This window comes from Tamandua tetradactyla, chromosome 17 (genome assembly GCF_023851605.1).
Source record: "Tamandua tetradactyla isolate mTamTet1 chromosome 17, mTamTet1.pri, whole genome shotgun sequence".
NCBI classification, from domain to species: domain Eukaryota; kingdom Metazoa; phylum Chordata; class Mammalia; order Pilosa; family Myrmecophagidae; genus Tamandua; species Tamandua tetradactyla.
The window spans coordinates 36,943,989-36,961,723 of NC_135343.1; the positions used below are offsets into that span (position 1 = coordinate 36,943,989).

Sequence of the window (17,735 nt, forward strand, 5' to 3'; positions counted from 1 at the left end):
CTTCAATTTTCTTAACTGTAGAAAGCAGCAATAATCTCTAAAATGCCCTTGTGCTGGTTTAAATCTATGGTGTACCCCAGAAAAGCCATGTCCTTTAATCTTCATTCACTATTGCTGGATGGGAGCTGTTTCATTATTCATAGAGATGTGATGCACGCAATTGTGGGTGGTAACTTTTGATTAGATGGTTTCCACGGAGATGTGTCTCTACCCATTCAAGGTGGGTTGCTTACTAGTGCCCTTTAAGAGGAAACCATTTTGGAAAAAACTTTAGAGCCATGAGAGCCCATGCAGTCTGGAATCTTTGGAGAGGAAGAAAGAAAACACGCCTGGGGGAGCTTCATGAAACAAGAAGCTGGGAAAGAAAGCTAGCAGACTTTACCATGTGCCCTTCCAGCTGAGAGAGAAATCACAAATTTCATCAGCCTTTCTTGAGGAAAGGTAACAATTGTTGGTGCCTTAATTTGGACATTTTCATGGCTTTAGAACTGTAAATTTGTAACTTAATAAATTCCCATTTTTAAAAGTCATTCTGTTTCTGGCATATCGCATTCTGGCAGCTTGCAAACTAAGTCTTTTTCACAAAGTGGTTTGTAAAGATCAAATAAAACCATATGTATAAAAATATTTAAACTGTGATGTGCTGTTACGAAATACGAAAATACTATTTTAATTATTTAATAAAAGGCATGTAGCATCAGACAGACAACTCTGGAATTTATATTTTTTTACTTAAATTGAATTTGAGATACCCTTATTGGTGGAAGAGTGCAAGGTCTAATGGCTCAAATGATGATGATGATGAAAATAACAACCAATAACTATTAATTTATTAGGACTAGGAACTGTGCTTAAATGCTTTACATGTACTGTTTCATTTTTACAATAATTCTATGGTATAGCACAATTATCCATATTTTATTTCACAAATGAGGAAACCAAGGTACACATCTCTGTGGTAACAAGAGAGGAATAGAGCCCCCTGGGATTCTAACCTAAGCAGTCAGTCTCCACAGCCCACAACTTTAAATACTATGCTATACTACACATTAAGAAAGCTGTAGAAAAAAAAAGAGAGAGCCAGATAGTAATAACATCACAGAATTACTACATCCACCTCTAGAGTTCTTGTTATATGAGAAAAATCAACTCCATTTTGTTAAGCCAGTGCAATCCCAAATGGGCACAGCATACTATAGAATATATCAAAGAAAAACAAATCCATAAAATTTCCTTTAAAGTCTTTGCAAGATATATAATTTTTAATAGAAAATTTCCAATTTACTTCAAAAGCGGACTAGAAGGTCTACATTTTAAATAATTGACTCAACTAATAAAAACAAAAATAAAAAATCACTCACCCAACAACAGCATACTGTTGTCCCTCAACAATGAGAACTTCGGCTGGTTTCCTTTCTTCCGTAGCTAAATAGCAAAGCAAATAAGAAAGAGAAGGGTAAAAGATGGGAGAAAAAACTTAAACTAGGAAAAAGCTGAAGAAGATAGTTGCATTTAGAGCTTGGAACGAATCTTATTCTGAAAATAAATATCTACTTCTTGGGAAGCAATTTGGTACACTGTAAATAAAGTATATTAGGTTTAGAGTCAGAGATCTGAATTTGATTCCCAACACTGCCAATTACTAGATGTATAACAACCTCTCTGAGCTTCAATGTCCTTATCCATTAATTGCAGAAAACATATCTATCCCATTCAAGGATGTTGTTAATGGTAGAAATAATGACTATAAAATACCTATTCTCTAGGCTTGGCACATGATAGATGATCAATAAACAGTAAAAAAAAAAAAAAGAAAGAAAAGAAAAAAGCTGTACTTTGGAAAAGCAGAATCACCATCTCAACTGATTGCTTTTTCTTGATTTTTACTATTACAATAAAAATTTCTAAATTTTTGGAGAAATTTTACATTTAATTCTTAAGATTTCAACCCAGAAGTTACTCTTTTTAGCATGTGGTATTTCTTATAAGTATAAAACAAAATCAGCATGTTGAGGTGAAAACAAAAGTGAACAAGATTAGAAGTTCATGGATACTCCAGTGGTAGAATACTCGGCGTTCATGTGGGAGACTAGGGTTCAACCTCCAGCCTATGCACTCAAAAGATAAAAAATAAAAAAGTAAACAAACAAATGGTGCTGCAATAATGGGACATTCACATTGAAAAGAATGAAATGTGACCCCTACAGCACAGCATACCAAAAGGAAAAAAAAAAAAAGTGAATGAGTTTACTACCCTGGGTCAGCCAAATTCATCAAATAACCATGGACAAATTATCATGTTTTCTAAGCTTCATGTTCGTTTGAGTTCTTAAGAAGTGATGTTTCAATCTGGTAGCACAAGAGAAAATATTATGTCCCTACCAAGGTACCTCCCTCCTCTTCTGGTTACTGGAAGCTAAACAGTTTGACAGAGAAAAAAAAAAGGTTCAATCTAATTCCCACTGAATTTTCTTTCAATTTCAGTATTTCTAGATCATTTATAGATACAAATTTTGTCCATGTATAGAGATGTTTCACTGTTATTTCTAACATTGATACATTCTTTAACATATGACAAGATAATTATTTTCATAGTGATATTTTTAGAAGGATTAGCAATTATGGTGTTAAAGCTCTTTAAGTCTGTCAAGTCACCACAACCACAGCAAATAGTGTGGGGGAACAAACTTGTAGCTATCTATATACGTTCATTTTATTTTTGTTGTCAGTTTTATTATGTTATAATTTTTTTTAATCAGAAAGGGAAGGCCAAGTGTTTTTATTTTATTTTTTATTGATATATATTATATATTCACATATCATGAAATCATCCAAAGCGTACAATCAATGGTTCACAATATCATCATTTAGCTATGCATTTATCATCACAATAGACTTTTTTGCGTATGATATACACATATACAAAAAAGCAATAAATCTTAAAGCACATCACAACAATTAGTCATAGAACAGATTTCAGAGTTTGATGTGGGTTGCAATTCCACAATTTTATGTTTTTATTTTTAGTTGCTCTAAGATACTGCAGACTAAAAGAAATATCAGTATAATGATTCAGCAATCATACTCATTTGTTAAACCCTACCTTCTCAGTATAACACCACCATCACCTATGATCTTTCTCCCATTCCTTAGGGGTATATGGGCTATGTCCATTCTCACTTTTTCATGTTGGAAGGGGCTGTAGTGAAATGGGATGCAAGTGTTTTTTATTTAAACTTTTCTCACTTGTTTAATACACAAATGTCTGATAACTTTATAATAGGACAAACTAAACAATTAAACAAAAGGGGAAAAAAGGAAGTCTAATATTTAGAAATGCAATTGTAAAAGCATAACAGTTTTACTGGGCGGATAAAATAAATATGTGGGCTTTATAATTAGAAAAAAAAAAGTGATGCTTCTATTTCCTCTTCTCTTTCAAGAAAAATAGTCCAGGGAGATATAATTTCTAATAACAATTCATTATATCTAACAGGCTATAAATTTTTTGAAGACAGGGACTTGACTAAATCTTTTTTTTTATTAAAAATTTTTTTTAACATAATAACAAACACGAACATTCTTACCATATGCTCATTCAATTCTTGGTATATAATCAATAACTCACATTATCATCACATAGTTGTATATTCATCGCTATGATCATTTCTTAGAACATTTGCATCAATTCAGAAAATGAAATAAAAAGAAAAAAACCTCATACATACCATATCCCTTACCCCTTTCCCTCACTGACTGCTAGTATTTCCATCTACCCAATATATTTTAACCTTTGTTTCCCCTATTTTTTTCTATACCCCTTACCACTTCCTTTCATTCATCACTAGCATTTCAATCTACTAAATTTATTTTAACATTTGTTCCCCCATTTGTTTTTTTGAATATACTTTTTAAAAAATATTTTTATTAATTTAAAAATTTTTAAAAATATATGACAAGAAACACAAACACTAACATATGATCATTCCATTCTACATATATAATCAGTAATTCACAATATCATCACATAGTTGTATATGCATCATCATGATCATTTCTTAGAACATTTGCATCAATTCAGAAAAAGAAATAAAGACAACAGAAAAAAATTCATACATACCATAACCCCTTACTCCTCCCTTTCTTTTTTAAATTAATTTATTTTTTATTTATGATACATAACCACATCCAAACACAAACATTCTTATCATATGATCATTCCATTCTTGTTATATAATCAATAACTCACACTATCATCACATAGTTGTATATCCATCATCACGATCATTTCCTAGAACATCTGCATCAATTCAGAAAGAGATAAAGACAGAAAAAAATTCATACATACCATGCCCCTTATCCCCTCCCCTTCACCAACCACCAGCATTTCAACCTACTAAATCTATTTTAACATTTGTTCCCCCTATTATTTATTTATTTTTAACCCATATTATTTTATTTATTTGTCCATCAATAAGGTAGACAAAAGAAACATCAGACACAAGGCTCTCACAACCACACAGTCACACTGCAACAGCCATATCATCACAATTATCTTCAAGAAACATGGCCACAAGAGCACAGCTCCACATTTTCAGGCAGTTCCCTCCAGCCTCTCCATTAAAACTTGACTAACAAGATGATATCTATTTAATGCGTAAGAATAACCTCCAGGAGAACCTGTCAACTCTAGAATCTCTCAGCCACTGACACTTTATTTTGGCTCATTTCGCTCTTTCCCCTTTTGGTCAAGAAGATTTTCTCAATCCCTTGATGTTGAGTTCCAGCTCATTCTAGGATTTCTGTCCCACGTTGCCAGGAAGGTTCACACCCCTGGGAGTCATTTCCCATGTAGAGAGGGGGAGGGTAGTGAGTTTGCTTGCTGTGTCAGCCGAAAGAGAGGCCACATCTGAGCAACAGAACAAGTTCTCCTGTGTGTGACTCTTAGGCCTAATTTTAAGTAGGTTTAGCCTATCCCTTGTGGGATTAAGTTTCATATGAACAAACTCCAAGATTGGAGGCTTGGCCTATTGCTTTGGCTGTCCCCACTGCCTGTGAGAATATCAAGAATTCTCCACTTGGGGAAGTTGAATTTTCCCCCTTTCTCACCAGATTTCCCCCTAGGAGACTCTGCAAATACTTCCCTATTTACTGTTCAAATTGCTCTGTGATTTATCTGGGCATCACTCTGGACAAACCTGTTTGTAGTAATTTTGATTGGGATTGCACTGAATCTGTAAATTGCTTTGGGCAGAATTTAGTCCTCCAATCCATGAACTTGGAATGTCCTTTCATTTATTTAGTTCATCAATTTTTTTTTTAGCAATGTATAAATTGCTAAAATTTACATTTTAGCAGTACTTGGTAAACAATTTCTTTACATTCTGGTTAGATTCCTAACTATTTGATTCTTTTCATTGCTATTGTGAATGGAATTTTCTTCTTGATTTCTTCCTGCTGTTGTTAATTGCTTGCATATATAAATGATTGCATATATATTGCTTGCATATATAAATATTGCTTGCATATATAAATATTGCTTGCATATATAAATGATTTGGGGGGTGCTCTTGTAACCTGCGAATTTGGTGAATCATTTTTTTTTTATTTTAAAATATATTTATTGAGAACTATCCACACACACACAGTCCAACCATATTATATAATAAATGGCTAACATTAATCACAGAGTTGTGTATTTATCACCATGATCATTTTTTATTTGTTTATTTTTAATCCATATGTTTTACTCATCTGTCCATACCATAGATAAAAGGAACATCAGACACAAGGTTTTCACAATCACACATTGCCAAAGCTGTATCATTATTCAATCATCCTCAAGAAACATGGCTACTGGAACACAGCTCTACATTTTCAGGCACTTCCCTCCAGCCTCTCCAATACACCTTAACTAAAAAGGTAATATCTATATAATGCATAAGAATGACCTCCAGGATAACCTCTCATCTCTGTTTGAAGGTACAGGTATGTTTAGTTTCACAGTTAAGGCATATGGTCCCAAAGATTTGGGTGTCAAATAATTTAAAATTTTTTAGCTAATTTTTCAAATGTCCTGCTTTCACACTGAAGGGCAGAGCCTACAAAATACTGTATATTCAAAAGAGAAAAAGAAGCAGTAGCAGCATCTTGTTCTCTAACTGATAGTCTAGTTAGTGTATTTGTGGTACTCTCGGTTTTTTTTTTTTGCATGAGCAGGCACCAGCAATTGAACCCGGGTCTCCAGCATGGCAGGTGAGCCACTGGGGCCTGCCCACTTTGGGTTTTTAAAGACTATTTGTGGGATACTTATCCCTAAATATTGGCTTCACTCCACCTTTAGTCCGTCTGAGCACTGTTTCAGGAGCTGGACCATTATTATTCTCCTAAGAGATACTTAAGTTTTGTTATTGTTTCTTTAAGCAGTTTTTCCTCTCTTTCTTCCTGGTGGTTGAGGTGGATGGGGCAGTTTGGTTCGATTGTATTTATACTTTGGTCTCAGTATTTGCGTTAAACTGCTTTTGCTAATGAGTGGACTGGTGGTTAGCAGATTTATTTTTCCTGCTGTTGATTGTTACTAGTGGCATAACTTTTTTAAATTGTATAATATAATATATATATACAATGAAAAGAAAGAAAAAGGCACTAGTGTTCAACAAGTAATTACAGGACAGGTCCCAGAGCTTGTCATGGACTACCATCATCTCAGATTTTCCCTTCTAACTGTTCCAGAACATAGAAGGCTAGAAGGAATAAATGTTTATCATCACAATTGACTTTTTTATTCTTTTTGGTGAAAAATAACATATATACAAAAAAGCAATAAATTTCAAAGCACAGAACAACAATTAGTTGGAGAACAGATTTCAGAGTTTGGCATGGGTTACTATTCCACACTTTTAGGTTTTTACTTCGAGCTGCTCTAAGATACTGGGGACTAAAAGAAATATCAATTTAATAAATTTGGCAATCACATTCGTTTGTTAAACCCTACCTTCTCTATATAACTCCACCATCACCTTTGATCTTTCTATCCCTTTCTTAAGGAGTATTTGGGCTATGGCCATTCTAACTTTTTCATGTTGGAAGGGGCCATCAATAAGATGGGGTAGGGAGATGAACTAGCTGATGGTCTTGAGAGGCGGGGCCCTCTAGGTTTCAGGTCCCCTCCAGGGACCCATCTGGAGGTTGTAGGTTTCTGGAAAGTTACTGTAGTCCATGGAACCTTTGAAGAATCTTATATAATGCCCTAGGTCTTTAGGATTGGCTGGAATGGTCTTGGTTGGGGTTTGGCAAGTTATGATAGGTAGCAATGTTCAACTGAAGCTTGTGTAACAGTGACCTTCAGAATAGTCTCTAGACTCTATCTGAACTCTCTCAGTCACTGGTATCTTATTTGTTACACTTCTTTTCCCCCTTTTGGTTAGGATGGCATTGTTGATCCCACAGTACCAGGGATGGTACCCATGCTGCCAGGGAGATTTTCACTCTGGGGGAACAGCAATGATTTCATTTGCAGAGTTGGGCTTAGAGAGAGTGACACCACATCTAAGTAACAAAAGAGGTCCTCCAGAAGTAACTCTTAGGCTTCTCTACTACATACATAAGCTTCACAAAAGTAAGTCTCAAGATCAAGGGCTTGGCCTACTGATTTGTGTATCCCTAATATTTGACACAGTATCAATGGTTTCCTCAGTAGTAAAGTTTGATAGTTCCATATTCCCTCAAGGGACTTTGCCAATACTTTTTTATTATCTGTTTAATATATTCTAGGATGTATCCAGGCATTACATTAAGTTATACAGGATTAAAGGCCCTCATTCTTATTCTGGACTCTCTGTTTCAATTGATCAAATAAGCTGTCCAGATAGGTTGAATTAGATTATATGTGACAGAAAATTTAGGTTCTGGAAGAAATAAACCTTTCTTCCTTTGGCCTCAAAGAGTACATACGGTTCTGAAATACAGACCATGTTTTCCTTACCCCTGTGTTCTGAATTCTTAATCCCAACCATGCTTTGCTCTTATCTATAAATACCAGGTTATATGTATATAAAATGCCTCCCAAAATCCAAGAATAATAATTACCACTCTGGACTAAATGTGTCTGCTATAAGAGCTTATAGTATAGGCCCCTGTTTTCTTATAAACATTCTCTAAAGGAGACATTACAACAAATGTTCTTTCATTTCTGGCTTATTTTGCCTCATCAAATGTCCCTCAGGTTCATTCACATCACTGCTTGCTTCACGACTTCGTTCCTTTTTGTAGCTGTACAATATTCAATCAAAAGTAAACACCATCATTCGCCATCAACTTCTCAGTCAATGCATCCTTCAGCCACCTGCATTCATTAGGCATCATGTATAATGCCCAAAGTCCACACTCCAACAACATTCTCAATTTTAGATAATTTCATTGTTCCCAAGAGAAAGATAATCAATAAACATACCCTCACCAAATAGGAGATCTAACCTTCCCTTAACACTTGTCCCTCCCCCCATTATTTACCCCTGGTGCTGCTGATGCTTTCCTGTTAAACATAGCCTATAGCATGCAATAGCAGTTTTCCCCCTTTACCCTGGACTTAAACACTCTTTGTACACAAATCATGCCTTTGAAGTAGTCCTTGCAAGAAGTTATTTATATTTCTAGTGTTAATCAGTGGGACACATAGTTCCAATCATGTTCACCTTCAATATGGTAATATTACTTATAGACCCACTAGAGACCTGCCTTCACTTCTATCTATTCCTTTACATTTGAGTTCAACCTCATTAGCTAACAATTCACCCATCTCTAGCTTATGTATCTCTAAGACCCCTATATTCTGTATTATAAAGCTCCGATTTTACCTTTACCATGGTCATAAAAGGAGTCATAGAGTATCTATCCTTTTTCTAGCTTATTTCACTCAGCATTATGTCCTCAAGGCTCATCTACCTTGTCATGTGCTTCGGAATGTCATTTCATCTTACTGCTACATAATATTCCATTGTATTAATATACCACATTTGTATAGACAAATTGTGTATAATTTGTGTACACATTGTGCGATTGTGAATAATGCTGCTATGAACATTGGTGTGCAAATGTCTGTTTGTGCCACTGCTTTCAGCTCTTCTGAGTATATACCAAGTAGTGCTATTGCTGGGTCATAGTGCAACTCAATATTTAGTTTCCTAAGGAAACTGCCAAACTGTCTTCCATAACAGCTGTACCATTATACATTCCCACCAACAGTGCATAAGTGTCCCTATTTCTCCATATCCTCTTCAACATTCGTAGTTTCTTCTTTGTTTAATAGCAGCCATTCTTTTAGTTGTGAGGTGATATCTCATTGTAGTCTTGATCTGCATTTCCCTTATAGTTAATTAAAATGAGCATCTCTTCATGTGCTTTTGAGCCATCTGTATTTGCTCTTCAGAAAACTAGTGGCATTAACTTTCAGAACGTGGTCTGGTAAGGAAAGATAGATAATAAAGACTAGATGGTATAATCTAGGAATGTCTAGAGTGTATAATGAAAGCGACTGAATATACAAATTTTAAAATGTTTTTGCATGAGGAAAAAAAGGAATGTCAATATTGCAGGGTGTTCAGTGTGATTTGAACAGTGAATTAAAAAATATTTGCAAAGTCCCTTTGGGGGAATGGCAAGAAAGGGGGAAAATTCAACTTCCCCATTTGGAGAATTCCTTATATGCTTGCAAGCAGTGGGGACAATGAAATAAAAAAGCAGGGCCCTCAGTCTTGGGGTTTGTGAAGCTTATTCCTACAAAGGACAGGGTAAGCCTACTTAAAATTAGGCCTAAGAGTCACCCCCAGAGAACCTCTTTTGTTGCTCAGATGTGGCCTATCTCTCTCTCAACCAACACAGCAAGCAAACTCACTGTCCTCCGCCTCTCTACGTGGGACATGATTCCCAGGGGTGTAAATCTCCCTGGCAACGTGGGACAGAAATCCTAGAATGAGCTGCGACTCAGCATCAAGAGATTGAGAAAACTTTCTTGACCAAAAGGGGGAAGAGAGAAATGAGACAAAATAAAGTGTCAGTGGCTGAGAGATTTCAAACAGAGTTGAGAGGTTATCCTGGAGGTTATTCTTATGCATTATATAAATATACCCTTTTCACATCAGTGGGACCATACAGTATTTGTCCTTTAGTTTTTGGCTAGTCTCACTCAGCATAATGTTCTCTAGGTCCATCCATGTTATTACATGTTTCATAAGTTTATTCTGTCTTAAAGCTGCATAATATTCCTTTATTACAAATAAAGTTCATTTGTAAATTTAGTCAACACACATAATTGACCTATAAACTTCAATAGAAGATGATAAATTTTAAAACCACTTTGAAGGCCATCTCTATAAAAGTGATTTTTCTCAGGACAGTATACTAGATGTAACCTAACCCGACATTAAATTTGCAAAAATTTGGTAAGCTGGAGCCGTGTGCCCTTCTCCCACAGCAAGTTTACTAAGGGTTTCTATAATACAAACTCCACAAGGAAAAGAACTTCGGTATTGTTTCCTCTCCGTAGAGGAGAAAAACAACCTAGTTATGAGACCAACCACAACACAATGAAAAGCTGCATTAACTAGTTCAGATTATTAGTAACAGATGATGCTGGTATGAAAAACTTGTATATTCTAGAGCCCTTACAAATAATATCCCCCATTAGTGTCTGCATTATCAGCTAGAGGGGTTAGTTAACATGTGGTAGAATGAGGACTTATGCAAGGTATAATGTGGCATTGCATTTTCTACTATGAAGTCAAGTGCAGTCTAGTTAGGAGAAAACTAACTGGACTCTAAAATTACACACACCTTAATGACAAGACTCCCCACCACATGTGAATGTAAAACATTTAATTTAAAAATGTTGACACTACAATATCACTCCACTGATGTGAACTGACATTAGAGAATAAACTTGGAATATGTCATTGGTAACAGCGACCATCAGGAGTTAGAAACAGGGTAAGATAATGGGTAATTGGAGCTGAAGGGATACAGACTGTGCAACAGGACTAGATACAAAAACTCAAAAATGGACAGCACAATACTACCTAATTGTAATGTAGTTATGTTAGAACACTGAATGAAGCTGCATCTTAGCTATAGTTTTTTTTGTTTGTTTTTATATATATATATTTTTTATTTTTTATTTTTATTTTTTTCTCTATATTATCATTTTATTTCTTTTTCTGTTGTCTTGCTATTTCTTTTTCTAAAAAAAAAAAAAAATTCCCTTTTTAGTTTAAGATGTTTTAGAGAGGTAGAGGGAAGTGCCTGAAACTGTAGAGCTGTGCTCCAGTAGCCATGTTTCTTAAAGATGAATGTATAATGATATAGCTTTTGCAATGTGACTATGTGATTGTGAAAACCTTGTGTCTGATGCTCCTTTTATCTACGGTATGGAAAGATGAGTTAAAATATGGATTAAAAAGAAATAAGTAATAAGGGGAAAAAATGTTAAAACAAATTGAGTAGATTGAAATACTAGTGATGAATGAAAGGTAAGGGGTATAGAAAAAAATGGGGGGAACAGAGGTTAAAATATATTGGGTAGATGGAAATACTGGTGGTCAATGAGAAGGAAGGGTAAGAGGTATGGTATGTATGAGATTTTTCTTTTTATTTCTTTTTCTGGAGTGATGCAAATGTTCTAAAAAATGATTACAATGATGAATATACTACCATATGATGATATTGTGAGCCATTGATTGTACCCCATGTATGGAATGCTTGTATGTTAAGAATGTTCATGTTTGTATGTTGTTTTGGTTTGTCAATTGAAAAAAAAGAATGTAGGTTGGTAAGATTAATTTTTTTAAATATCCCAGCTAGAGATATGACCTAAAGAGGTTTGTTGTGATTTACCTTTTTACTCCTGTCCTTTTCCTTCAGTGAGCCCCAACAGTAGTTTTAGTCAGCATTGCTAAAAATGGAGTTTAAGTCTTTACAGGTTAATGCCCTAATTAAACATGAAGCAGGTGGTTTCTCTTGGATATATTAAAAAGGACTTAAAAGGAAGTTTAGATGGACTTGTGGCACAAAAAAAATTCATTTAATGTTGACTAATGCAGGCTTCTAAACCTGTGGCCACTGAGTGTCTGATTATACAGGAAAGAATATCAAGCCAGCATTTTTTTGAAAATAGCTATGCTATTACTTATCTGTTGGAGAACATTCCAGATTTGATTATGCTCTATGCCTACAATGCTGAGTTTAAGGATTTGGGAAGACTGGGATTGTTAAATGTATTGCTTTTATCCTTGGAAAAGCAGAAGTCTAGAAAGTGTTAATAATGCACTTGTCACTATGACCTCCTTCACTGAAAGAAGTCTCACTGTTAAACAGATTAATAATAGTACTTTCCTCATAGGCAGCTGTGACGATAAGCTGGTAAAGCAAATGGTTAACACTCAATAAATATTTGCAATTATTATTATAAATTACCATAAATACTTTCCCATCAACTTTATTAACTAAGCTGGGAGAACTAGTTTTAGGTTTTTCAAGAGGCATTGTCAATTAAAGAAATATTGAAAATTCATATGAGCTCTCAAGGTAGTACAACCACCACGTTGAGCGCAGCAATGTTGGCCCTGCGTCTTCCTCGGCCGCCTGGTATCTAGGGGCATGCTCTTTACTGTGGTACAACGGCAACAGCCGTGGTAGGTTGGTTAGGTTTATCTTATCATGAGTTTTTGCTATGGCTAAAGACCCACTGGAAGGCTTCCATGAAGTAAACATTGCTTCACCTACTTCTCCAGGCCTTCTTTGTATGTCTGAACCCAGAACCCAAGAACAGACTGCCTCACCAGGCATAATCTACTGGCCACATCCTTCAGTTTTATGTTCTAAACCCATTCAGGCTAATGCAGTAGAGTTTCTGACCTTCCTACACGACTTGTGTAATCATCCCCCAGACATTTAAATTGTGCAGAAATATCTAGTATCTGCATCCATGTTAGAGATCAAGCATCCTGTTCTACCTCTGGAGTTGCAGCTGGTTTAACTAAATTAACTACAAGAAAAGACAACCGTAATGCAGAAAGGGAATTTTTACAGTGTGCTACAGTAACAAAAACTTGTGATGGCAGTGATTTTGGGGTTGCGTACTGATAGTCTGTCCCATTTACCAAGCCCACTTGTTTTAGAAGTCAGGGAAGAACTTACAAAAGCTCAGAGGGAACTAAAATTAAAAGATGAAGAATGTGAGAGGCTTTCTAAAGTACCAGATCAACTTGGACAGGAATTGAAACTCACAGCTAGTCTGTTTGAGGAAGTTCATAAGATGGTGAGAGAAGCAAATGTCAAGCAGGCACAACAGAGAAACAGCTAAAAGAAGCACAAGGAAAGTTGATGTACTTGAAGCTGATATAGCCACATTGAAGATACTTTTATTGCCCAGTTTTCCAACATCACCCAAACAAGGGCTTTTGCTAGGTGGAAAGACACTTTCTAAAAAGGGGCCTACAAGAAATAAAAGTGTAAGCAGTGCTTTGAGTGGTAGTCATCAGGACCTCAGTGTGATATAATCAATTTTAAGACTGCAAAATAGGCTGACTCATCTCTGTACAATGAATTCAGATCTTGGAAGGATGAGCCTACAATGGACATTGCCCTTTCTTAGACAAAATTTATCAGAAAGATATCTTTCCATGTTTAACATTCTCAAAAAGTAAGTTGGCTTCAGCTGTTCTGGAGGCTGTGGATAACAATACTGTAAGCACTGAACCAGTAGGATTACAACCGATATGATTTGTGAAAGCTTCTGCAGTTGAATGTGGAAGACCAAAAAAATGTGCTCTTACTTGCCAGAATAAGTCCTGTTAACACAGAATTAAATTAGAGGACTCAAGCAACTATTATATTTCTCCTTTTTGTAGGTACAGGATCACTTCTGTATACAACTTTTTTACATATATTTGATATATTCAACAGGGACTCATGAAACAGCAGAATGTTGATCAGACGTTTTGAGAAGTTATACAATTGAGAAAAGAAATGACATTGGCAACGCTAGGATATTTCAAAGAGGAACTCTGATGTTCTGCCTGGGAACATGCATGAACCTTCTGAATAAGTGACCAATGTCCAAATATTTTTATGGTTACTTAATATTTATTTCTAAGGAGTGGACCCAAGATGTTTTTCCCCTCTTGCAAATTACACTATGAAATACTACGATCTGTTTTAAATTAACCTTTGACGTGTTCGCTTATTCTTTAGTTGACACACTATAAAGAAGAATTACAGGTATACTAGTGATTGTAATTTATAGTTGAAAAAAGCTAAATAAATACATGTTAGATTGAATATGTTTTTCCTTTCTCTTCTAGCTCTGACATGCCATATAGGGTTAGCTGAACTGTATTAGATAATAGTTTTCAAACTGCACAGCAGTCTAGGAGATGCAAGGAGGAAGACTGAGTAGACAGTACACAGCTTCCATCCCATGACTAGAATGGCCTTATTGTTATCAACTATATATTAGGCTTTGGAAAAGATTTCATCTGAAGAAAGACTTCTGCAGGCAAAAAAGTTTGAAGGTTACTATTTTAATCATTCTGTTCTCTATAATTTAAAGAACCCCTTTAATATGGCAATTTTATACCAGAGATACATTCTTGAACAACTTGAATTAACGCATTCATATTTCTATATGTTAAGCATTGCAATGGGTACTAGAGGGATATAAAGGTTAATAAGGAGTTTGTATGGTCAAGGGGATCTAAAGGTGTGTGGATTGAAAATATAAACTGATCATAGAACTACTTGATCTATAAGTTCCAAATTATAAAATGTATCTTATTAAAATATGATAGTAAAAAAATTCATATGAAATTAGCAAACATAATATAAAACTGGAAGAGAATGTGTGAAAGAACAGACATACCTCCTGACTTTTTTTCAGGTAAAGCAATTTTTCCATTGGATATAGAATCAACAAGATCTTGAAATTCTGCAGGAACATCAGCTTGTTTCCAGCGTTCATTGTCTAAGAGGAGGCTAGTCAAAAGTAAAAAGAAAGAAGATAAATTTAAATAATATTTCCATGCCATATTCATTGGGTGAAAAGGAAACGAAGAGGAGGTAAATGAGTACATAAGACTTTTTAAAGTGCTGAACACCCTAATAAATCATTCATAAACAACATGAATACTTTAACAAATATTTTCCTTTTTATATATCTTAGCCTGACTAAAAAAGGCTGGTAAAACATTACTTTGCATTGAGTGGGAAAGGAAATTTCAACCTACTGAGGATCTTCATAATAAGTACTTCAATAGATATAAATATTCCAACTCCACTTTCAGAAGTCAAGAAATATGATTTTAATTCCATAATATGCCTTTAATTAAAAAGAGAAGAATTTATCAGAGTATTCCGGTGGCCAATCAACTAATTTTCGTCTTTCACATATAACTGTGTTTTGTAAAAAAAAAAAGGCAAAATAATTGTAGAATGGACATAGTGATACCTGAGCTTGGTTTTTCTCTCTTCATGAAACCTATTTACAAATTTATTAGCTTGGCTCTGAAGTGCTCCAAGTAATGATGTGCTTTTTCTTCCACAGATCTGTTCAGTGTCTAAAATGAATGCTTCCATTAATCTAGAAAGTGTTATGAATTCCGTAGAATTTAGTTTCTCAAGAAAACCATCCTAAATTTTAAAGATAACACAAAAATCACATCAGAGCTAGTATAACACCAAGTATGGATGAGCTATAAAACCTACATAAGTTTAAAAAGTTTAACTTTATTATTTTTTAATCATTTTAAAGAAATTCCATTAAATTTCAGAAATTGAATATAAAAACTTAGGATGCCTAAATTTGATTCTGATCTCTTTAAATAGATACTATAGCTCAAATGAATTCAGTTCATCCTATAAAATTTTCACAGAATTGGAGTTTAACTTGAAAACAAATAAATAAATAAATATACATTTATGTATATAACAGCATATTCATGTCTCAAATTAAATAAGGCATTATATTTGAAAACAAGTCCTTTAATGACATATTTGACAAGAATACTTTAATAATTTTCCTACTGCTCTTATCAGGGTTATTTTATATTCCCAAAGCTCCCTAACAGACCACACCAACAATATCGTTAACTTTATTAAGTGTTAAAAATATAATATGGATTATGGGGTACAGAGGAACACAAGCAAATATATAATTCCAGTTCTTCAAACTATGCATGAAATATAAAATACCTAAAGCTTTATCAAAACAACTAACCTTTGCTCTTGACATGAGAAATCTGACAGCTCGATCATGGCATATATCTGAGGCACTGTACAATAGCTCCTGTACACTATTTGCCAACTTTCCAAGCTCTAAGTCAGTTAATTTCATGTCCTCATTGGCCCTGAAAGTGATAAAATGAGATTCAGTCAGAGAAAATCGTGAACACATTGTTTTCCATAGGTGACATATCAGTAAAAAGAACAGAAAGTTGTAAAATTCACATTTACGGAAAAAACTCTGGGATGTATCAAATACTTTATGGTTTTTGTGATAAAGAATCACAAATATTCTCAGGTAATAAAAATATATATTATCCTAAACTTGCATAAAAATAATTTTCTCCATCTGCTGTATTATTTTAAAGACTAAGTTCAAAATTTTATTGGAAATTCTACAAAACGAGCAGCAAAACAATTCTTGTTTAGGTAAGGGTGGTAATGGTATCAGGGGAGGGGTTATGCACAGGTACTCCAGATCAAACAGTGAAAGGGGGAAGAAGGAAAGAACGTTATTTATTTCCTGACAAACAGGCTCTTGTTTTACATATAATTATTAATATTCAGTTCAACTTAACTAATATTTATTGAACATTAACTGTGTTTTAAGTCTAAGCATTGGAGAGGTACAATAAGTCACTGCCCTCAAGGAAGTTACAATTGAACGAGAGGATTTGTAAGATATAATTCAATTTTCCCAATTTGAGGAAGAAATGTAAGACATTCTTTCTTTATCCATTTTTTCCCCAGAGTATATTTATTTAAAGACCACTGATTTCATGTCTTTAGTTCAGTTTAGTGTCACTAGAGCAGGGTTAAGTGCCTTAATATTATTACTTCTCTTTTTTGCTTGAATTAAAACAATTTTCAAAAATCTTACATGAGAAATCTTACAGCTATAGTATTAGAGAAAGTTATTTGCTATCCTTCAAAATTACAATATAACTAAATTTATTTATTAATACTTTGAAATAATAGAGGGCTTAATATTTTTTGAAGTGACCCCAGAAACATTATCTTGTTCAATTCTCACACTCTGAGGCAGATAAATAAGTACTTATTTTACAGATAAAGACACTGAATTTTAGAAAATTTAAGTGACCTAACCAAAATCACAAGGTTAAGAGGGCAGGATTAGCACTCACAATTAGTCTAATTCTATCTCTACTCTGCTAAACTTCCTCTGCTCCAAACATTTTCTTTGGATAAGCAGTCCAATGCTGTTTCAATATAGCTCCACAAAAATGTCCACTTAAATTTATTATTAAAGTTTTATTTTCTGAGGAATTTCTAAAATTTCCTACCATAAAGCAGAATGATTAGGGATTTGGAATTCTTGCTAATATGCTACCAATTCACAAAGACATATATAGAAAATAGCAAATAAAAACAGTTTAGGTCTTATAAAAGTAGGGTGACAATACCCACTGGGATATTACTATTTAAAAAAAAAGACATTTAATTAT

At 34.4% G+C, this 17,735-nt stretch overlaps 1 protein-coding gene and 1 pseudogene across 3 annotated transcripts in view; one reads left to right on the forward strand and one right to left on the reverse strand.

Annotated features, from left to right (window-relative positions):
• VPS54 (VPS54 subunit of GARP complex) overlaps window positions 1-17,735 on the reverse strand; it is a 177,840-nt gene that overhangs the window by 28,715 nt on the left and 131,390 nt on the right. For all 3 annotated transcript variants that reach the window (XR_013164300.1, XM_077134375.1, XM_077134374.1), the window contains exons 13-16: window positions 16,265-16,394; window positions 15,497-15,678; window positions 14,912-15,024; window positions 1,362-1,425 (exon numbers count right to left, since the gene is read on the reverse strand). Coding sequence is in view for 2 of the 3 variants with exons in the window: in XM_077134375.1 (XP_076990490.1) it covers window positions 1,362-1,425; window positions 14,912-15,024; window positions 15,497-15,678; window positions 16,265-16,394 (489 nt within the window). In the remaining variant the exon portion in view is untranslated. The remainder of the gene's footprint in view (window positions 1-1,361; window positions 1,426-14,911; window positions 15,025-15,496; window positions 15,679-16,264; window positions 16,395-17,735) is intronic.
• On the forward strand, window positions 12,722-13,966 carry LOC143660898 (rab-3A-interacting protein-like; annotated as a pseudogene).